At 48.6% G+C, this 23470-nt stretch overlaps 1 protein-coding gene across 1 annotated transcript in view; it reads right to left on the reverse strand.

Annotated features, from left to right (window-relative positions):
- TG (thyroglobulin) overlaps positions 1–23470 on the reverse strand; it is a 242487-nt gene that overhangs the window by 158275 nt on the left and 60742 nt on the right. The window contains exons 23-27 of the mRNA XM_067711217.1: positions 20271–20387; positions 19616–19731; positions 15767–15875; positions 10466–10657; positions 5506–5670 (exon numbers count right to left, since the gene is read on the reverse strand). Coding sequence (XP_067567318.1) covers positions 5506–5670; positions 10466–10657; positions 15767–15875; positions 19616–19731; positions 20271–20387 — 699 coding nt within the window. The remainder of the gene's footprint in view (positions 1–5505; positions 5671–10465; positions 10658–15766; positions 15876–19615; positions 19732–20270; positions 20388–23470) is intronic.

Genomic DNA, 23470 nt, shown 5'->3' on the forward strand with positions numbered 1-23470 from the left:
TCCTTGCCCTTCCTACATAAACTACACTCCTGAATCCTTGTCTCAGGCTCTGTCATTAGCTTACTGCTAATGACAGCTACCGTAAAGAACTAAGAGAGGCATCCTGTGTCTAGGTGTCCATCATACATCTACTCCAGATGCCCTTGGTGACCATGAACATTATAGATGCATGTAAGTTCCTCCACTCAGCTCCCAGCACCCCAAGGTAGTGACAATCATTGATACAAAACAGACTCCCACAAAGAGAACGCCAGCCATCGGGCTGAGCCTCACCATTAATCAACAACATGAAGCCTTTGGGATGTAGAAAAAACCCAGGAGTATTTCTTCCAAGGCCTGTCTTTCCTATCCAATTTTAAATCCCTGTGGGCACTAGGGGATGTTCAGTCTGCCTATTTTTTAATTCATCTGCACTGCAAGGTGTTGTCAGAAATGGGGCATGTGCAGCCCCAGAGCTTCCCAAGCCTTTTTTCTTAGAAACAAGAAGATGATCCAGACAACACCAAACAGCTGAGAACACCTGACGCGTCCACTGGGAATCGGGGAGAGGCAGACCCCGAGTAGACTCTTCTACGGAGACACACGCCAACCTGGCACCAGGTTAAACAGAAATCAGCGACAGGAAAGAGAAACCTCACAGCCAGTGAAACGTGCTGATAAGACTGCTTCCGGGTGATTTGTGGGGTTATTTGTTTTGGGGTGTATTTGTTTGTTCTGGGTAATATTAGAAGTCTACCCTACTCCCATGGAGTTGGCTGGCTTAACAAAAGAGGAGAGAAGTGCTAAAGGGGGTTCTGCGTCCCACAATCCTTCATCAGTCCATAAGATGAGCAAATAGGAGGCCCACTCTACTTTAATAATGTCCATATCTGTCACCCCAACTAGCCTGTGAGCTCCTTGAGAGCAGAAACCACTCCACCTGTCTCTGTAGTCTGCTACCTGGCCTGGCACCTCACACCCAGCTGCTTGTCAGGACGAGCGATAGCTGGGCTAGCTCAGCAACTCCCCTCGCCATGGCTGTCGTGCCCCTCCCAGCTCATCTCTGCAGTGCACACTTGACCCGCTGCCTTTCCTGCACCTTTTGTTCCCTTCTCCCCACAGCCCTTTAAAATCTTGAAATAGAATATGCTGGTAGATGACCTTCATTCCCCAATATCTGAAGTACAGCGGCCCCAGAGAGATGTCCAGGGAGCAAAATTCTCAATTACCAGACTCCTTAATTTGCTGGTATGATACAAGGGTACCTCTGAAGCACTTTTCTGCTTCCAGTAAATTAGATGCAGGGCCATTGCAGCAGACAGTGAGAGATGCCCCTGACAGCTCCGGTCTCCACAGCTTGAGTTGAAGCCCCAGCCATGGCACTTAATGTAAAGATAGTTTCTTGAAGTGTGACACGTCACGGCTATAAAATTCACCCCCATGAGCAAAAGTGTGATATAACCTCACACTTCTGCCTCAGATTGCCTCTGCCTCACCAGACTGTCAAAAGGATCAGTTGAGTTGATGGATGTGAAAATGCTTTGTAAAATGCGGCACGGATGCTGACGCCCTTACTATTTGAATTTAGTGTGTTCCGTTGGGTTGTGATTTCCTACAACTGGCAATCAATTCACTTACATTTTATAAGAAAATACTCATTCTCCATGAACCACCTGCTGAAGCAGACCCTTGCCGTACCGGTGAGCTGAACAGTGAGAACGGATGTCCAGACCGGACATCCTACAGAGCGCCTCTGCTGCATGTGCAACTGGGGGACCAGGGACTTGGGGTTCGGAAAACGATACCTTAAACTACAGCCTGTAGAGCACGTTAGCACTGCCTTATGTAATATATTTTAAAAGTGTGCCCCCATTTTACAGATGAAGACCCTGAGGCTCAGGGTGGTTAGGTGCTCTGAACAAGGTCACGGAACTGGGGGATGGGTGGGGAAGCAGGATTCAGCTGCCAACCATTAAATGCCAACCATTGCTCCAGGGTCTCCAGTATCTACTGAGTGCCCGCCTCGCTCCAAGCACTATTCCAAGTGCTTCACATGCTTTCCTCCTATAATCCTCCCAATCTCCCCAGGTGTCAGAAGTCACCATTATCCTCATTTTATAATTGGAAAGACCAAGACACAGAGAGCTCATATAACTAGTAAGCATTCACACTGGGATTTGAATCCTGGGGTCTGATTCCAGAGTCTGTATTTTAAAAACCATCTAACCATTTGCAAAATGGAAGGAAGAGGCTGGCCCTCAACCAACCGTGGGAGGGCTAGAAATCCTCTTTGTTATCCCTATCCCCTTCCCACGTGCTACCAATCCACTCCACAGTGTCTCCTTCAGTTGTTCGGGTACCTGGAATCCTCACTCCTCTTTCCCTCCATCAGTATCCCTCCATCAATATCTGCCATTAGGAAAAGGTACTTATCAGCTCTTCACACTTTAGTAAGAATTCAGATCCCTATGTTTATTTTCTCAAGGGTTAATTGTACTGAAGGCTGATGTCTTACTGTGGGAAGGAAGGATTTGGCCCTATTGTTCCCAATTGGAGGTGGCCTCCAGATCAGTCTGTGTGCAAGTCAACCTTCAGTCTGGAACATCATGAATATGCCTCAGGCTGCCTGAAATCCCCATCAGAGGGTTCCCTTCTTAAAGCTCTGCCAGCACCCCAAAATATATACATACACAGAGGGCACTGAAAATAATAAAGAACTTCAAAAGTCTTCGGTAATCACTCCTCCTCAGGGAGGCCAAGACAAGGGCATAGTCTTCACTTCTTGGGCACGTACCAAGCACACACTCTGGGTTAAGCATTTCACTCTGGATTTATTGCCCATGAATGGATCATATGTCTTTCTTCAAATGCTTGTTTCCACACTGGGCTACCTCTCAGAGTAATGGATACCATGTGTTTACTATCCATCATAGAAATAAGTTATTGGATTTTACTTACCCCAAAAGAAACTAAACCTCATGGAATTCCACAAATTCTGCAATATTTTTTTCCAGGCTTTGGTAAATAGGCATTCCACAGATACTATGTATATTCTCTATGCCAGGTTTTATGCTCCATGGTGTGAATCCAGAAATTAATAAGACACAGTTCTTATTATATATTATATAGTAAGTCCAGTTCTTAAATATAACAAAAAATGACAGATTTTTAAATGATACTAAAATCACCTAATAGTAATACTATGTGTCAGAGACCATACTAAGTTCTACACGTGTATCATCTGTAAGTGCCGATATAGGGAAGCAGTTATGAACGTCACTGTGGAGCCAGAATGCCTGGTTTCAGCTCCCTTCTACGTGCAAGCTCTGAGTAGGAAAGCCCCACTTCTGTGTGCCTCAGTGTCTTCAGCTGTAAAATGGGGATAATGATAATAGTACCTCCCTTTTTTAAATTAAACTTTCTTTCGTTTTTGGTTGCACCACGCGGCATGCGGGATTGTAGTTTCCCGACCAGGGATGGAACTCATGCCCCCTGCAGTAGAAGCGCGGAGTCTTCCCCACTGGACCACCAGGAGAGTCCCAGTAGTACCTCCCTTAAAGCACTGTGCTGAGGATTCACGAGTTAGAACAGGCCAGGACCTTGGAGCAGGACCTGGCTCCTAGTGAGCACCACGGAAGATGTTTCTATCACCATTGCCATTGTTTACCCTCTCCTTTCATCTTCACAACCCAGTGAGAGGGAAACTGTCATTACTCCATTAGCAATCAGGCCTGAAGGTATTTACTGGCTTGCTCAAGGTCACACAGCTGGTGTCCAAAGGTGGGATTCAACACCAGGGGGCAAACTCTAAGCCGGGCCAGGGAGGGAAGCAGCCAGGCAAAGGCTGGGTTTAGATGCACTGCCCACTGCACTGTCTAACAGAGCAATGCATGCAGCATGCACGAAGCTCTGCAGAGGAGGAAGCAATAAGACCTGCAGGGGTAGTCAGGGAGGGCTTTTGGAGGAGGTGACATTGAGCTCTCTGCCATTAGAACCCCAAGGGCTGCAGTACACTGAGAAGCATGGAAACTTCTCCGGGAGAAAGGACATGGTCTCTGCCAGCCCTTAGAGGACCACCTTCCAGGGCATCTCACGGCTCCTTTGACCTCTGCCCAGTCCCCTCCTCTCCTCTATCTGGCTGACACCAGCTCATGCTTTCACCCTTCTCAACTCAGAGGGTGGACTGGAACCATGGGGTCAAGTTCTGAGTTCACAGGCTGGCAGATAAATAGAGCAGAGAGGAGACAAGATGGACCAGGCTGCGCCAACCGCACACTGGGTCCGGAAGAGGGAAGTGAGCAGCTGGGCCCCGTTTACGCTGAAAACTCAGACTGTCCAGGTCGGAAGGAAACTTCCAGGTCACCTAACTCAGTGCTTCTCAAACTTAGCGGGCATGGCATTATCCAGACAGCCTGTTAGAACAGATTCCTGGGGCCTCCCTGGGGTCCGGGGAGAGGCCTGAGAATCTGTATTTCTCATGATCATCTGGTGATGCTAAGCCTGCTGGTCCCGACCACACTGAGTAGCCCTGGCGTGGTGGTCCCTGGCTCAGGACAGAGCAGTCTCCACTCCTCCCTGGTGGAGGTCTGCTGAGAGGCAGCAGAGGCCGGGGCTGGGGGAGGCAGAGAGAGAGCTGACTGGCCGCCGGGGCCTCGGGTGCTAAGGCCCCTCCCTGTAAAATGAGGAGTGGGGCGGATGATCTCAGGGGGGATCTCTAGATCCAGTGCTTATACGTTTATGGAAAATGTTGGAAGAGCTTCTGAAAGAAAAAAGGGCAAGGAGCAAGCTCAATGGTTATTTCTGTCAGTGGAGCCCCTGTCGGGGGGCCAACAGTTCCTTGGGCCCCTGTATCTAGGATGGGCAGTGCTGTGGTTATCTCCTGGAATTCCTTGACTGACAGAGGGGAAATACACCCAGGGAGATAGCCCTGGGGGACATACCGCATCTTTGGCCCCAGTTCTTCCCCCTACCTTGTAGTCACACATTTTACACTGGACTTTGCAGTTCCTGCCACTAAAGGATGGAGTATGTTTCCCCACTCCTGACTTCCAGTCGGGCCGGGCCAGTGCAGTGAGGCAGTGGTGACAGGGACAGACCCAAGCCTCAACCTTCAACGGCCTGGCTTGTTTCCCTTGTTCTTTCCTGATTCTGCCCATAGGAGAACGTGCTCATCCAGAAGAAGAGGCACATGAAGTAGGGCCAGGCCACCCTGGCCAAGTCCAGACAAGAGCGGTCAACCACCAAGTGACCCCCGAGACACGTGAAAGAGCCCGGTCAAGGTCAGTGCAGCTGCCCTGCTGAGCCAGCCTCCCGCCAGCCAACCTGCGGTCCCAGAGCTGTGTCACGCTTCCCGTGGAGCGCTGCTGAGATGCTCTGGTTGTTTTTTCTGCCCCTCTTGGGTACAGTTTCTTTTCAGAAGGACAAACACCTCAGGGTATGGAGAGGGCTCACAGCAAAGGAGCAGACCTTGCTGGTGAGGACAGCTCATTGTGAAGGAACGCACACGTGCAGAAGGCAGAGGCTTACTCTTGAACTCCTGGCCTCCCAGACGCAGCGTCGCCTGGCGGCTGTCTTGCTCATACGTCACCCCAGGACACGCAGCTTTAGCCTGAGCTTCCGAAGGGTCCCTCCAGTCTCTGACATGGCAAAGCAGGACATCGGGAGAGCTCAGCAACCCACAGATGATGGAACCTACAGAGTCATGAGATGGGAGAGAGGTCAGTGTGATGGGGACCAAGCAGAGCCCCTTTAGAGACACGCGTCTGTGCCCTGAGAGACTTGTAGGCTGTGGGCGGGCAACAACTCCTCGGGAGTGGACACCGGAACTCAGGAGCCTGGTTTTAATTTGGGCTATCCTTCCCCAATCGTCCTGCAGTTGTCTTACTGGAAAATTCCTGAGAGGAGGGACACTACCTCCTCCTCCATGAGAGCCCTTCTTCATGGGGACAGCAGCAGTGACACCTCTGATACCACCAGGGGTCTTACTGCCAGAATCCTCTGTCTCCATTTTCCATCTTTTTGAGGCTTCAAGGAATGATATGCGCTATGATAAGCGCTTTAAGTATATTAATCTCCTTAATTCTTATTGACATTATTTTCTCCATCTCACGGATGAGGAAACTGAGCTTCATATAAGTTAAGTACATTGCCCAAATTTATTGAAATCTAGAAATTACATACTTTATGTATTATTTGGATACACAACCCTGCTAGGTAGTATAGTTGTTCAGATTCTCCTGGGGGAAAAAAAGAAAAGAAAAGAAAAAGGAAATATACCACCCCGCAGCTCCTATTCCCTTCTTTATCCTAACTTATGTCCAAATCCAGATAAGTTTCAAACTTCCTGCACCAAAATCTCCCCAACGTAGGGGACTCACGGATGCCTGGCTTATGAATCTGACGTGTTGTTCTCTCCTGTCCCGCTTTTAACCTGAGTAGTTAAAACTAATCGTCATCATTATCATCAGCAGCATCTTTGTGGTAAAAAGTTACCTGAGAGACCCACTAACTCGGTGGTTCTCAAACCAGGGTGTTTAGACCGATTATATCAAAATCACAGAGAGAGCTTTGAAAGTGCTTGTTCCTGGGCACCAACTACAGAGGTTCCGACTTGACAGGTCGCAAGGGTGGCATTTGGGAATTAGTCCTGTGAACAGCACCACAGGTGATCCTAGCGCACAGCCGGGTCCCAGAATCCCTGAGCTGGTGAGGCCACTTCACTTCACAGATGGGGCTGTTTGAGTGACTGCACAGAACTAGAGGAAGGACCAGAGGGCAGTGAGTGCCTCGCCCGGCCTGGCCGGACCCAGAGCCGGAGCCGAGCACAGGGCAGCAGGGGTGCGTAAGCGCCTGCCGAGAGCCCAGAGGAAGCCTGAGCTCTGCGGCTGCCCCTCTCCGAAGCCAAAGGAAGAATCATGGACTTAAACAAGAGGTGGGGCACGTTTTTCCTTCGGCTCTCGGACCTGGGAAGAGAAACGCAGGCAGCTTTCTTCTTTAACTAATGCTCAAGTGTCGATGAGAACTCCGGGTGTCTGAGAGGTGGGCGCCAGCTGGAGATTTGAAATCACTTTGCTGATCACGTGAGCCGGCTTCAATTACGCTCCCGGGAGCCTCAGGCCACACAAGTGCCACTGAACCCCATTTCCAAGTTGCCTCAACTCCTTGTTGTGTTACAAGTAGGCTCATGAAATGTAGGTCCAGAAGCCTCATGAATTTTCACTAATAATTATCAGTGGAAACAAAGCCATTTCAGGGTTGGAGGTTGGAGGGGCTGGAGTCCTGCAGGGGAGAAGGGGGCGGGGACAAGGGGGACTCTACCAGAAATTAAATGCCCTTCCAGACTGCAGTAAAAGCATGTAGCGGGATTCTGTTCCTGGTCATCAGCAGATCCAGCCAAAGCTTCACAAGTTAAAATTCCAGGACTGCCCATCAGACGAGACTGGGAAAAACATCTGCCTGATGTTTGATGTGTGTCTCAAAGAAAAGCTTAACTTGCAGCATTGCGAGGTGGTTGTTCAGATCAACATAATTCACGGATCACGGGTTACACTGGGAGGGAAAGACAGGCAAACTGCTAGCCAGAAATGTCATGGAAAAAAGGATTGTGTGGGCTTTACTGCTCCCCAGAACAAAGTAATTACTCCATAGATGATCCTAAGGAAAATGAAGTCAACCTTTCCAATTTGAAAAATCTCGTGGTCTGGTGAGTAATCGAACATCTGGGGAAATTGTGGTATCCTCAGAAAAGACGTTAAGATTAAAGAAGGCAGAAAGCACCCTGGATTTGAATTGCAGTGTTTCTAAATATAGGCACACATCAAGGAGACATATACAGACACACCTCAGGGCAGTCGCAGGTCTGGTTCCAGGCCACCACAATAAAGCACAAGTTGCAAGAAAGTGAGTCACGTGGAATTTTTGGTTTCCCAGTACCTATAAAAGTTACGTTCACACTATATTGTAGTCTACTAAGGGTGCAATAGCATTACGTCTAAAAAAACAAAGCACATACCTTACTTTAAAAGTGCCTTGTCGCTAAAATATGCTAACCAGCATCTGAGCCTTCAGCGAGTCGTAATCTTTTTTACAACAGTAACATCAAAGATCATTGATCATAGATCACCATGACAAATGTAATAATAATGAAAGAGTTTGACAAATTTTGAGAATTACCAAAATGTGACACAGAGACACAAAGCGAGCAAATGCTCCTGGAAAAATGGCGCGATAGACTTGCTCGGTGCAGAGTTGCCACAAACCTTCAATTTGTAAAAAAACGCAGCATCTACGAAGCACGATGAAGTACAATAAAATGAGGTGTGCCTGTGTGCGTGTGTCCGTGTATATGTGTGTGTACAATGTCTATTTTTTTGCTTATCTAAACACTGACATGAATGCGCATCACATAACCACAAAGCATTAAACCTAGAAGGAATTTTAGGATTCAACTTACTTCAATCCACATTCCTGCCTGGGCTCCTTTGACCTCCAACAAAACATTCTCACTGTAGCCTCTGCTGACCACTGCAAGCTGACCTCAGCATTTTTCAGGAATCACCTTGTCTGAACACCCAGCAGCATTCAAAACTGTTGACAACTTCCTTCATCTTTCAACCGTCTCCAGTCTGGTTTCTATGACCTGCTGCTCTCCTGGGTCTCCTCCTCTCTGTCTTCTATGCAGATTCTTCATCAGTTATGTAGATATTCCCCAGGGATCAGTCCCATTCTCCTCCATCTTCTCACCCAGCACCCCCTTCCTAGGAAATCCATCCGTACCCACACCTCTGCTACTACCTCAACGCTGGCTGTTCACACATTTCCATCTCCCACCCAGACTCCCTCTCTGAGCTCTGCATCTTTGTATCCAAAAGCTCAGTCCACATTTTGTGAATGTCTTAAAGCCACTTCATACTTAGCATATACCCACTCCATATGGACCTTCCCAAATATCCCTTTCCCATCACCAAATCTGACACCCGATATCTTCCATCACTCACCATACAACTGTCCCACCAGGTGACCAAGCTAGACAGCCAACAGTATCTACCTCTGAGTCTGGAGGGAATGATGTACAGATGCTGGAATTGATCATAGCCTTGGGTCTGTAGACTGATAAGTCCAGTGTCATAGATGATGTTCTCCAGAATACGCAGTCTCCCCAACTGAGCTCAGCTCCCAGGAATACCCACTCTGACCAGACTCTCTCACCTCTCTTACCATCTAAACATTACCCATCCCGCAAAGCCTGGATCAAGTCTCTCCTCTTCCAGAAGGCTCTCCCTGACCACCAAGCCCCCTTGACATCTCCCTCCTCTACACTCAAGCCTCCTACGGCCTCAGACACTTGTGTCGCCTTGTGTATCGAACCTGGTGCACAGCGGAGCTCCATACATGCCTGGATGGCAGCACAGATGAGGGAGTGAAGGTTATGGTCCTTCATGGTACCTTCGCCTCCCTGACCACATTCTAAGCTCCTTTTATAGATTCCCAATACCTGGAACATTGGATTTCACAGGTATGGTGATCACTTAAGGTTTATAGCTGACTGGAAGTGAGGGTCATAAAAAGATATATAAGATTACTTCATATATTTTTTAATCTTCAGAATTCTCCATTAGCTGAAGCTGCCAATCATGCAGTTGGTCACAGGGAAGTCCCTCTGTCACTAAATTAATAGCATACCAGGAGCCAAGCTCAAGTCCAGCATTTTGCACCCAGTATCTTTATAATGAATAGTCAAATAGGAATTATCATTATCTCTCTTTCATGGATAAGGGACCTACAACTTAGTTTAAGCAATTTGTTCGAGAAAAGTGAGATAGTTACAGAGTGATGACTAGAACCCAGGTCCGTCTGACCTAAGCCCCTTCTCAACAACCACGAGGCTACGTAGCCAAGGACACGGATTTATTTCTGTAAACAGAAGTCTATTCCCACTGTTGAGAGACAACTGAAAATTCCAGCCCTATGGGTCACATGACCTGGTATACAGTAGGCACTCAAAAAATAATCAATCACTGAATGAACGATCATGGGTGATGGGAATGAACTAACATTTTTAAACCAAGTGTGGTGGGTCCAGGCTTCAAAGGCGGCAGTGAGATGCTGCTGAAGATACACCTGGGCTCAAATCACAGCCCCATCACTCGTGACTGTGTCAGGAGCAGGGTGATTAGGAGCAGCTAGTTGAATTCTCTGAGCCTCAGTTTCTTGGTTTGTGAAAATGGAGCTCGAAATATCTCCTCTGAAAGCAGAACTAAGGAAAAACGTGGTATTCAAACGCAAAGTGGCCAACATAGTATGTGACCTGTTGGAAGGGTCGTGATAGTCCCTAATTTTGTGAATATCACTTTCTAAGTGAGTGTGGCCGCTTCCCCAGGCATTCTCCGTGTTGTGGATCCTGTCTTCTGCAATCCCGCGCCTTCCCCAAACTTTGTAGACCACAGCTCGTGGAAGAGGGAAGCCCCAGCCCTCACTGTCATATTACCTCCTTGGACCTGCGTGAGGACGAAGCCATCGCAACAGGAATCACGGTCACAGGCAAGAAGACAGAAGAGATGGACTTCGGTCAGACTGGCTCCTGATGCTGAGAAGGTGACGGGGCTGTACATCCCGGAGAGCACATTTTGGAAACCAGTCTGTTCAAAGCTTTTCTGACCTATCATGGTGAATTCTTGGCCTGGGGAAAAGGTAGAAAAAAAATTTTTTTTAAGATCTCAAAACAATGCAGAGTTGAGCAGAGCGTGCTGGTCACATGACAGTGGGCCCTCTGACCACACCAGGTACAGGGTGCGGTCCACCGAGATGCTCTCTGTGCCATGAAAATCCTGGGCCTCCCGTGTGTGCAGAGCAATGGAGCCCACCAAAGCCATGGCCCCAAAGCAGCAGACCTAGACAAACACCTACCACACCTTTGAGGGTCTGAAGGGGAGGTGTGGAGGACTGGCATTTATTATGGTTTTTATTATTACCAGCAAATATTTACTGAGCTCTAACTATACACACAGACACCAGGCCACGTGCTTTACCTAGACGGCCTCACTTAATGTTCACTGCCCTTGAGTTCGGTTCGGACCGCTCTGCTGTCACGTGTGTTTCTGTAAGGCAAAGTGGTTTGAACACATGGTGCCCAGGCAGCTCGGCCGCTGCAATGCTGAGGTTGCACTGGTTGATCTGCAGTGTTCCCAGCTTGTCGCTGCCTTGTGTCATCCAACTACAGGTGAGTGCAGCACATACACGTGCAGCTGAAGGCAGCAAAGCTGCGGAAACACAGGACTGCATGATGCCCGTCAGCCCACGGATTTCCTCTGCCTCAGACCGGCCAGCGGCTCTGTCTTCAGAGTGAGGACGGCCGTTTTCCCTTCCCTTCGTGCATCTGTGTGCCTCAACCTCTTCAGGCCTTCCCCTCCCCCATCAAGCTACGCTGCCCTTCACACTTACTGTAGCATTTCTTTGTGATGGATTCAATATGTCTCTTTTTAAAGTTTTGCTAGCATTTTAAATCGGATTGTTATTGTCAGTCCTCTGGCTAGAAGTGGCATGGTTTGAGTTTTGCCTGTCCCTAAGTCTCGTTTTCCCATAAAAGCCCAGTTATTTTTAGAGCATCTTTTTGCAAATATGAGGCTTTTTCAGATATATATATTTCACTATAGCCAACATGTCTGTGCTATTATTATACCCATTTTGCACTTGAGGAAAGAACCTTAACGAGTGAACAGTCTGGCCTAGGTTCACACGGCTGCTGGTGGCAGAAAGAACACCACAGCCTGTGCGCTTGGCCGCCCTGACCTCCCAGTGGCCTGACAGGTCACCAGGTCTTAACCAACACATACACCTAAAGGTGGTGGAGACCTTACAGCGTGGGAGCAAGAGTGCAAGCTTCAGAACCAGGCGGACCTGAGCGCGAATCCCCGCAGCACCCCTGGCAAGTGAGTTCTTAGGTCCTCCGAGCCTCAGCTTTCCCTTCTGTAACCGGCGAGGATGGTACATAATCCTCACAGATGCTGAGCGGATGAAACGATAGGCTGGACATTAAAAGGCTGAACCATGAGCTTGGCCCTTAGCTGACGCTCAGCAGATACATTACAGGTCTCCAAAAAGCCAGCATCTTCTTCCTCCAAGCCCTCGCTCACGCAGCCCCCCTCTGCCTGACTGTCCTCTAACTGTGCCAGGCCAAGCCCCCGCCCACCCTTCGCCAAAGCCCAGCTTGACTTAAAGGGCCCATCTCCCAGCTTTATACGGTTAGAATTCATCTCCCTCCCTTGATCTCTCTTACATTCTGTCTGTGCCTCCACTAAGGCTCTGTCATCCCTCACGCTACAGTTAAGCCACTGGAGACAGCTACTGCTGCCCCACCAGCTGTGATTCCCCGGACACAGTCCCCGCTCTCACAGCAGGAGTCACAAGCCACGTGTGACTACTCGAAGACCAATTTCAGTTCGTCAGAGTTCATGCTGCAGTAGCCACATTCCAAGTGCTTAGCGGCTACCTGTGGCTACTGGCTGTCATTTTGGACAGCAGAGATTTATTGAGCATTTCCATCCCTGCGGAAAGTTCTACTGCACAGTGCTGCCCTGGATGGTAGGGCCGCGTCTCAGCTCACTGGGCATCCTCCCACAGCCTGCACAGAGGACCGCCTGCCCTGAGATCTGGGCATGGTGGGCTCCTTCTCATCCTTAGTTCCGACATTCCCTTCTCTGAAGTTCCTTCCCTGAGCACCCAAAGCAGCTCATGTTCATTTTTCTTTTCCTTTCTAAATTGTCATAAAATATACATAACAAACAATTTACCACTTTAACCGTTTTTAAGTGTATAGTTCAGTGGCGTTAAGAACATTCATGATATTGTGCACCATCACCCCATCCACCTCCAGAACTTTTCATCCTCCCAACTCAAACTCTGTCCCCATCAAATACTAACTCCCCACTCCCCCCTCCCCCAGCCCCGAGTAACTACTGTTCCACTTTCTTCTCCATGAATTTGGCTCTTCTAGGTAGCCCACGTCCATCTTTACCCTAAAGTCCTGTTTCATTTTCATCAAAGCACTTATCACCCTCTTGAAGTGCTTTTATTGCTGGACCAATTCCTCTATCAATCAGGGATGCTGTCTGTTTCGATCACAGCGGCATCCACAGCACCTGCGAAGTGTGTATCCTTCCACAGGCACTCAGTAAACATGTATGGGGCGTGCAGTGCTGGGCTCACCCACATGGTGGTGGAGTCCTAGACAACGGAGCAGGTCTGGGAGATGCTCCCTAGTTGGGGGAGGTCGGGCCTACAGTCCTTGGTCCACCCGGATGCAGTGGGACAAGATGCTTCCTGTTTCTAGGCTTCACCTGTGACATGAGGGCTAGATAATCTCCAAGGAACCTTCAGGCCCTGACTTCCTTTGATACTGAAAAATCACATGGCTCCTCCTCCACAGTCAAGGCCACGGACCTTAAGTGGGTATGGACAGAGGACGGCCCTGGAGGATGGACCCAGCTGTCCCATCTTCCAGGTCACTTAAGCGCAGGCCTGTGGAGGGACATGCTGACTGCCTACTGGGTGCCATGGACTGTGCAGGAGACTTTCAGAAACTGTGTCCTTTTCTGCTCAGCTGTGCCACTTTATTCCCACTTTACAGAAAGTAAAATAAAGAAGTTGTTCCTGATCAAAGATAGAACTAGTACGTTGGGAGCGGGGGAATCTAAAGCCAGATCCAGTTTACATCCCTTCTCTTTTCATTACAACAGAACCCAGAATGGCTGGGTCTGTGCATTTTCTGCTTGAAAATATAAAAGGCAAAACAAAACAAAACCAAGAAAAGGCAGAACAAAACAAAAAAAGGCAAAAAACATTTCTGCCCTTGATTTAGCTTGGCAGCAAAGAAGCTTCACGATTTCCCTTGCAATTTTCCCCCAAAGTATAAACTTTCAGGAGACAAGGAGGAGAAAAAAATAACAAACACTTAAAAAGAAATACAATTGCCTTTTTTAAAAAATATGATAAAAGGCCAAAGTAGGGTTTTAAAGAACATTTTTGAGAGGGGTTACTTGTTTTATTTTGGTTTTCCTTTTCAGAAAATAATCTCTGTGCTCTGTCATTTTTCAAAATGGGTAGTAAAAATAATTGGAATAAACACTGGGGCAGAAATTCTAAAACCTGGCCAGAGATCAGAGAAAACCCAGCTCTGCTGGACTCCATTCTCCCAGGGGAGCTCTCATTTCAGACAGGATGGAGGTATTAGGCGAAAGAAGGACCAGAGACAAAAGTACACAGACGCTTGTCCCTGCCGTGGGCTGAGCCTGCTACCGAGGTCGGCCGAGGCCCTGGGCCTGGTCCAAGGCATCCTCTCCATCGCCAGCTGCTCGCAGCGCAATTCTGAAGCTGCTGGGAGCAGGCTGCCTGCCCGGAGCTTCAGACCTAAGGAAGTGACATGCCTGCCACCTTCATTCCAATGCCGCCCCCCGCCCCAGTCCTCGCTCAGGTCCCCTGGCCTATCTTCCAGTCCACAGCCATTGCCTCGGGTCATTGGGAAACTGTTAGCAAGAGTGACAAGGATCGTAGAAGGCCTCCTCTGGCTCTTTACCACACACCACACACTGTTTTAAAAGCATTGCATCATTCTGAAAGCATCCTCATTCCCACCCCCCAACAACCTCAGTTCACCTGCGACTCCTATTTGACTAACGGAATCACAGCAGCCTACAATGTCAAGGAACTTGTCCACCGTCACACACAGCTCGTGGTGGCAGAGCTGGGGTCAACCCCCCAGGTGGGCTCCAGCCCCCTCACCCTTAACCGCAGGAAGCGAGGCCGGGAGAGCGATGACTAGAAAGGGCATCATAGCTCACGGGCAGAGTGTAGTCGTGGGCCAGGGCTCAGGACCCTGCACTGCTGTCCCCTCTCTTGGCCCTGATGGACAGGGCAGAGTCGTGCAGGCTGTAGGATTCTTGGGAAAGACCCACTGCTTCGTTACAGCGACCGAAAGTATCTCCCTGACCCCCTCTGTGAGGCCGTGTAGGGGAATCAGACGCACTTAGATTCAAACCCAGATCCCCAATTTACTAGCAATGTGACCTTGTGCAACACTCTTAATCTCTCTGAGCCTCAGTTTTCTCATCTGTAAAACAGGGATTATGATCCCATTTTCACCTTCCTTCAAGAATCTCTGTGAGGGTGGAATGAAAGGTGTCTGGGGAAGTGAGCTGTAAACTATAAAACACGAGACGGCTTCGCTACTCAAAGTGCAGTCCAGGGACCAGCTGCTTTGGCGTCCCTGAGAGGTTATTTGATAGGCAAAATCTTGACCTTACCCTGACTTACTGACTCGGCATCTGCAGTGTTACCAGCCCCCAGGTAACGTGCATACACACTGCAGCCGGGGAGGTCCTGAGTGCAGGGCAGGGAGAGACAAGAGCTTGGAGGTCTGGCTGCTTATGAGAAGGTCTGACAGCTTCCGGGGAGGGTGGACAGGAAAGGGAGAGGGGAGTGAAGCTCCGTGAGATGGAGGGCCAGGATGGGCAGCTGCAGGGAGCCCAGGGCCTATGGCCCTGCTGGGGACACCCCCCTATCACAGGCAGCCACATGAGCTTGCACAGGGCACACGGTGTGGACTCAGCTGGCCTCTGCCCGCAGCCTTCGTGTCTGCTCTGCAACTGAATCGCTCACCTGCAGGATGGGACTCCCTGTCCCTTGCGCTGGGGGCAGCGTGGCTCCTCTCTAAACGTGTCCTGCGGGAAAGCAGCCCCAGACACTGAACAGGCTAAGCCACTGGGGCCCCGAGCTACCCAGCTCATCAACCTACCCTTTTTCAGGTACACAGCTGGAGAGTCTCCACCCCTGCTCCTCGCTTTCACCTGGCACATCAGACTTCCAAAGCTGGTGGCCTCCGAGGTCCCCAGTGCATCTTCCTCCTAAACGTGGAAAGAGGCTGAATTACTGTCCGGTGACACTTAACAATTAAATTCAACAAACATTTATTAAAACTCTAACCAAAGCTAGGCACGGGGCTTACAAAGATAAATAGAAGATTCCTGCTCCTTAGTTTCTCCCCAGCTACTGAAGCACACAGACATGTAAGCCGTAAATTCCAGCCCAGAGTGTTAGCTGCAAAGACATGTGTAATAAAAGAGGAGATAATTACCCCTGAAGAAGGAGTGGTTAACTCTATTGAGAAAGGGGAGCTAGAAAATTTTCCCAGAAAAAGTGAATCTGGGTAGGGTTCTGACGTGTAAATAAGAGTTTGTCAGGTGGAAACAAGAGAAGGGGGATTGTAAGCAGAAGAAACGGCAGAGATGGAGACCTGGGATCCCGTGGGTGTTTTCATTAACTAGGTCTAGTTGTTCTCAGGGACTGTCAGTTATGAGAGGGGTGTGATGGGAGGAGAGAGAGAGAGAGGGAGAGAGAGAGAGAGAGAGAGAGAGAGAGAGAGAGAGAGAGAGGGTCCAGCCCAGGGAAGACCTTGTTTGGCACACAGCTTGTACACAGGGAGGATCAGGGGAAGGTTCTTTAGCCTGGAAATGGGGAGGTCAGGCTTCTAAAGATCTTGCTGTTTTCCAGTGCCTCTGACCCCTAGGTCCAGAGCTCTTGCTGGGTGGGCGTGGTAGGCTAAATCTGTATCAATTTCTGTCTTGTTTCTAGTATTTTGCCCCCTCCCTGCCCCCACCCCCTGCAAAGTTGCCCAACTTTGAGTTTCCCAGTTCAATTTTGGGAATTTGGGGAGGGCAGAGGCTAAAACAAAGGCTATTTGAAGGCAACAGTTCTCCTCGCTTTTTGAAAAAAACCCAAACTCACTGAACGGATGATGGTCTGAGGAGGGAAGAAGGGCCTTTGAGGAGGCGGGATTCCTGCAGACTGACAAGGACCTGAGTCTTGGGTCCCAGATTACAGGAGCCCTGGCCCCGTCTGCAGTCAGGCTCTGCTGGGTGGTGGCGGGCACTGAGGGAGGGGGCGGAAGGAACCCAAAGCACGGGGCCCCTGCCTCAGCAAGAGTCCCTTCCCCACCCCGAGCCTGGCCCAGACCCAGCGGTGCCAAGGGGCCTGAAGTCGGCTCCTGGGACCGTGGCCTCGGCTCTGGGCTGAGTGGACCGATCCCTCACGGTCAAAGGCACTGCAGGGCCCCGGCCTCGGAGAGGAGCCTTACTAATGGTTGAGATGGAATCCCCGTCGACCTGATGTGTGGATAAGACACTAACAACCATGGTGACGACTAGGACAAAGGTCATTGAGCATTTCCTCTGCAGCAGAAACTGTCCTGTGAGTTTTCCCATGTATGACTTCACAACAGTCCTGTGACGCGGGTGCCGTTATTACCCCATATTTATGGGGGCTCTGAGGAACCAAGGTGCAAAAGAGCAACAAGCAAGTAGTGGGACTGGGACTTGAACCCAGGCAACCTGGCTCCAGAGTCGCCTTCTAACTACTCTCCCTGTAAGACAGTATCTCTCGTGGGCTGAGGGGTTGAAGTTAGAGTTAGTTCTTCTTTTGTCTTTTTTAATAAAATGAAACATTGTATATCTTGTAGACTAAAATCCACACTTACTGAGCAAGCACCTGTCAGCAGAGGATCAGATGATCAATAATCTAAGATATTTACTCACAGAAATGCCAGGTGCTTAGTAAGCGCTCAACAAATGTCTGCTCTTTCTGTTATTTTTAATTCTATAAGCTGGTTCTGATCCCTTAGGGAAACACAAGTAGCAGACGTTCTTTAGATCAGGGATTCCCAAGGATGTGACAGTTGCCTAGGGAACCACTGTCACTGACAGCTGTGACCCTCAGACCACAAAGGACCTGACAGAAGTCTGGACAGAGGTGTCCCATTATTAGCAGAATCACTCACCATGGACCAGCCAAGATGCGGGAGCACCACCTGGACCCTGATAACAAATAAGCCCAGCCTGTCTGCACTGTCCCAGGGCAGGAGAGGTGACACTGAGAGCACGGCTCAGTATTGACCTTAATGGGTTAAGGTGGTGAGTTCTTGCTGAGTGTCACCAGTCTACTAGCCCATCCTCCCTCCCCCACCCCACCCCCTTTTCCCCCTGATATATCTTAAGGCAGGTCTGAATCATGATCGCAAAAACAAACAAAGTCACCGTCATCCTCCTCAAAATGCTTTAAACTCAAAGAAGTGAACGTGTCCTCAGCAATCTACTGTGTGTATGGAGTTAGTCTCTCAGATCCTCACCAGACTCCATCTTACCGATGACGAGACAGAGGTTAAGGAACCTGCACATGGTAAACAGCCCCAAAATGACAGGGTTGAGATTCAATCCAAGACAGCTCTCTACTTTTCTCAAGATCCTACAGCTCCAGGCCCCATCTTGAGTCCTAAAATTCAGGGGTCCACCTTCCATGCGGTTTCTGGGCTGTCACTTATGAATATGCACTTGCACACAAGCACTGGTACCTGGTGCTGATGCAAAACTGCTAACAGGGGACTTCCCTGGTGATACAGTGGTTAAGAATCCACCTGCCAATGCAGGGGACACGGGTTCGAGCCCTGGTCTGGGAAGATCCCACATGCCGAGGAGCAACTAAGCCCATGCACCACAACTACTGAACCTGCGCTCTAGACCCCATGAGCCACAACTACTGAGCCCGTGTGCTACAACTACTGAAACCCGTGCGCCTAGAGCCCGTGCTCCACAACAAGAGAAGTCACTGCAATGAGAAGCCCGCACACTGCAACTAAGAGTGGCCCCCACTCGCCACAACTAGAGAAAGCCCACATGCAGCAACGAAGACCCAACGCAGCCAAAAATAAATAAATAAAATAAATAAATGTATTTTAAAAAAAACTGCTAACAAATCTATATGCCCTTAAATGTGAGATAAATGAGGTCCATGCAAAGAATGGATTGGTATGTTGCCATTAAAAAGAACAAGGGTCATTTTTTAGATACAGAAAGATAAATATTATGTAAGAAAATCAAGGTAGAAAAGAATATGTATTGTAAAATATTAGCATGTAAACAAAATGTTTTTATATAATAAACACTTATAAACACATAGAAATGTTCTGGAAGGATCCATAAGGAATGGAGGAGTGAAAATGGAGATTTGCATGTGGCTAAGAGTTAGGAAGTTAGGAGAATTGCTTTTCACTGCATACCTTTCTGTCCTAATTCATGGTAACAATGAAATTGCTGATACCCGACCAGCTTTCACTTACTGAAACAGCAATTTCATGTTGTTCTAACTAATATTTAACTTTCTTTTCCGTTTTAAGCCATAGTCATGTTTTACTTCTACAATAGGAAGGAATGCTGGGGTCTGGGGCTCAGAGAGACAGATGGTATTTTGGTCTCTGGACAATGTCCTGGTGTGTCCAGTGGCCCAAGCTACCCAATGAGATAAGCAGGTGGGGGACAGAAGGAGGGGGCTCATCACTGAAATCCTCTTCTGATGGATCTGTCTGGAAATGGTGCTGCTCAGATAAACAGTCCCTAAGTTAACTTCATCCTGAGCCATCACTGGTCCTCTGCAGTTTCAATTTCCCAAAGTCCCATCGTTTTGAAGAAATGGAGGTAACGTGGGATCAGCTACTGACAATCTCATTCCATCACCTGATCAAAGTGGTGTCAATTCAATCAGGGCATGTCTGATGTAGGACAAGAGACAGACCCACCATGCAGCTGCCACGACTCACCCGACCAGAAGTTGTGCAGACGAAGTTGTCACTTGCCCAAGCATAGAAATCGCAGGAGACTTCTGATCCCACCGTGGACACCGTGAGGAAGCTGCAAGTTTCATCTAGTGCACAGTCTGCAAGCACCATGGGACAGTCACCCACCAGTCCCTCAGGAGATGCTGAGGACAGACGGACACATACCCCTACTCCCTGCCCCCCGAAACACACACACACACACACACACACACACACACACACACACACACACAGTAACATGGGTTACAATGACTATTCATGGAGGACTGGAGGATTATGAGACAATGCTCGTAAAGATGAATACTCAATAAGTGGTAGCTGTTATTACCCATCCCTGGCCTGACCGCTGAAATAAACAGATACATCTCCTGATCTGGACAAAATGCTCTACAAGGAATGAATGTCCTTCAATTCTGCTCCCTAACATCTGGCAGAGCCTCGTTCTTGGCAGGTGGTGGATGCACTATAAACTTCTAACTGAAATTATGAGTTGGATGCACATTTTGAGAATCAAGTGATTTACAAAGTATTTTTTATACCGTATATTTGATGATCATTTCAAGGGTTGTACTTGATGTGTCTTGCAAGATCAGCACAGCATATTCGTACGGCACCACCCAGGTGCCCGGCCCCTCACCTGCCAAGCACTGCGTCAGTGAGGACTCAGAACCGGGAACTTCGGACTTGACCAGCACAGCGACATCTGCATCGAAGATCACCTTAGATTCTGGGAGCTTCTCAAATTTCCTCATCACTGAAAGGAAAGCAAATCTATGAGATTTGACTCTGAGGGGTCTGGGGCCACTGCAGAGAAGCCAAAAAGAGTTTTAGGTCAAGAAATCACTTCCCACTCACAGCCCTTGGTCACACAGGTGTTCCAAAAAGAGAAATTCCCTTTTAAGCGTAGTTCCAGAATGCTGCCTCATGGCTAATACTGACAGCTGTAACTTGCCATGTCTCCTTTTTCCACCTCATTGTCAGGAAGTAAGAAGAATAATTTAATATTGTATTAGTCCTCACAACTCCCTCTTTCACATTGATATTGATTTTCTATCTAAATTTATATTTCCTTGTCCTTATCTTTTTTTTTTTTTTTTTTTTTTTTTGCAGTACGCGGGCCTATCACTGCTGTGGCCTCTCCCATTGCGGAGCACAGGCTCCGGACGCACAGGCTCAGCAGCCATGGCTCACGGGCCCAGCCGCTCCGTGGCATGTGGGATCTTCCCGGACTGGGGCACGAACCCGTGTCCCCTGCATCGGCAGGCGGACTCTCAACCACCGCACCACCAGGGAAGCTCATTGTCCTTATCTTTGAATGCTAATGATATCTCATAATTATTTTATGTATAATTCTATAAATAAAATTTTTATTTATAATGATATCTCATATTTATTTTAAAACAACTTGTCCACTTTCTGGAAAGAAGTAAGTTATTTTTAAAAGACAAATAAAACGTGCACATGGGTTCACGTAAGTCTGAAAATGTGTCATGAGGCTCAGATATGTTTATGATAGTATTTGTTTAAATATGTTAGCATCTGTTTTCCCAGGTACCATCAACACACCTGAGCTCCTATCTGTAGGAATGACACAGTCACATGCTCATGGAACTAGATAAGAGAGGAGAAAGAAATAAAATTTCTCAAGGCTGTGAGACTTAGAACTCACTTTTCACCAAGCAAAAAGCACTGCATGTAACTCTCAAGGAATGAGACTTATCTGACAAGCCAAAATGCCCAAGAGTGTCAATATTTTGCAGGTAACTATCAAAAACAAACCCTGAAGTGCATGAGTACTAGTTTTTTGCAGACATGATTATAAACATGTACGTAAGTCCTCATTCTCACACACATCCACTGCTTTATAAAAGAGACCATGTCTGAGTTGGTTTTCATCATGTCAATAAATTCAAAGCCATCCAAAGCAATATATTCTCAGTTTTCATAATAAGTGCAGAAAAAAGTTTATTACCTTTGGAGTGGGAATGGGAGACGGCAACATTAATATAATAGAAATGGCATGTATTAAGCCTTCAAAAATCTTGATATAAAAAATTCTAATTTTGAGAGGACCTTCAAGATGGCAGAGGAGTAAGACGTGGAGATCACCTTCCTCCCCACAAATACATCAAAAATAAATCTACATGTGGAACAACTCCTACACAACACCTACTGAATGCTGGCAGAAGACCTCAGACCTCCCAAAAGGCAAGAAACTCCCCACGTACCTGGGGTAGGGCAAAAGAAAAAAGCAAAAACAGAGAAAAAAGAATAGGGATGGGACCTGCCCCTCTGGGAGGGAGCTGTGAAGGAGGAAAGGTTTCCATGCACTAGGAAGCCCCTTCACCGGTGGAGACGGGGGTGAGCAGGGGGGAAGCTTCAGAGCCATGGAGGAGAGCGCAGCCACAGGGGTGCGGAGGGCAAAGCAGAGAGATTCCTGCACAGAGGATCGGTGCCGACCGGCACTCACCAGCCCGAGAGGCTTGTCTGCTCACACTCCAGGGCAGGCGGGGGCTGGGAGCTGAGGCTCGGGCTTCGGAGGTCGGATCCCAGGAAGAGGACTGGGGTTGGCTGCGTTAACACAGCCTGAACAGGCTAGTGCACCACAGCTAGCCAAGAGGGAGTCCGGGAAAAACTCTGGACCTGCCTAAGAGGCAAGACAACATTGTTTCTTGGTGTGCGAGGAGAGGGGATTCAGAGCACAGCCTAAACGAGCTCCAGAGATGGGTGTGAGCTGCGGCTATCAGCACAGACACCGGAGACAGGCATGAGATGCTAAGGCTGCTGCTGCAGCCACCAAAAAGCCTGTGTGTGAGAGCAGGTCACTCTCCACACCTCCCCTCCCAGAAGCCTGTGCAGCCCACCACTGCCAGGGTCCCATGACTCAGGGACAACTTCCCCAGGAGAATGCACGGCACAACTCAGGCTGCTGCAATGTCACGCTGGCCTCTGCTGCTGCAGGCTCGCCCCACACTCCGTGCCCCTCCCTCCTCCCGGCCTGAGTGAGCCAGAGACCCCGAATCAGTGGCTCCTTTAACCCCGTCCTGTCTGAGCGAAGAACAGACGCCCTCCAGCGACCTACACGCAGAGGCGGGGCCAAATCCAAAGCTGAGCCCCTGGGAGTTGTGCTAACAAAGAAGAGAAAGGGAAATCTCTCCCAGCAGCCTCAGAAGCAGCGGATTAAATCTCAACAGTCAACTCCATGTACCCTGCATCTGTGGAATACCTGAATAGGCAACGAATCAGCCCAAAATTGAGGTGGTGGACTTTGAGAGCAACTGTAGACTTGGGCTTTGCTGTATGCAACTGATTAGTTTCTGATTTTTATGTTTATCTCAGTATAGTTCTTAGTGCTTGTTATCATTCTGGATTTGTTTCTTGGTTTCCTTGCTCTCTTTTTTTATTACTTCTTAAATTTTTTATTATATATATATTTTTTTATGTCAATAACTTTATTTTATTTTTCTGTCTTTTTTTCTCCCTTTTTTTCTGAGCTGTGTGGCTGACAGGGTCTTGGTGTTCTGGCTGGGTGTCAGTCCTGAGCCTCTGAGGTGGGAGAGCCAAGTTCAGGACATTGCTCCACCAGAAACCTCCTGGCCCCACGTAATATCAGTCAGCGAGAGCTCTCCCAGAGATCTCCATCTCAAAGCTAAGACCCAGCTCCACTCAACGACCAGCAAGCTCCACTGCTGGACACCCCATGCCAAACAGCTAGCAAGACAGGAACACAACCCCACCCATTAGCAGAGAGGTTGCCTAAAATCATAATAAGTTCAAAGACACCCCAAAACACACCACCGGGGGCAGTCCTGCCCACCAGAAAGACAAGATCCAGCC

This window comes from Pseudorca crassidens, chromosome 17 (genome assembly GCF_039906515.1).
Source record: "Pseudorca crassidens isolate mPseCra1 chromosome 17, mPseCra1.hap1, whole genome shotgun sequence".
Lineage (NCBI taxonomy): Eukaryota > Metazoa > Chordata > Mammalia > Artiodactyla > Delphinidae > Pseudorca > Pseudorca crassidens.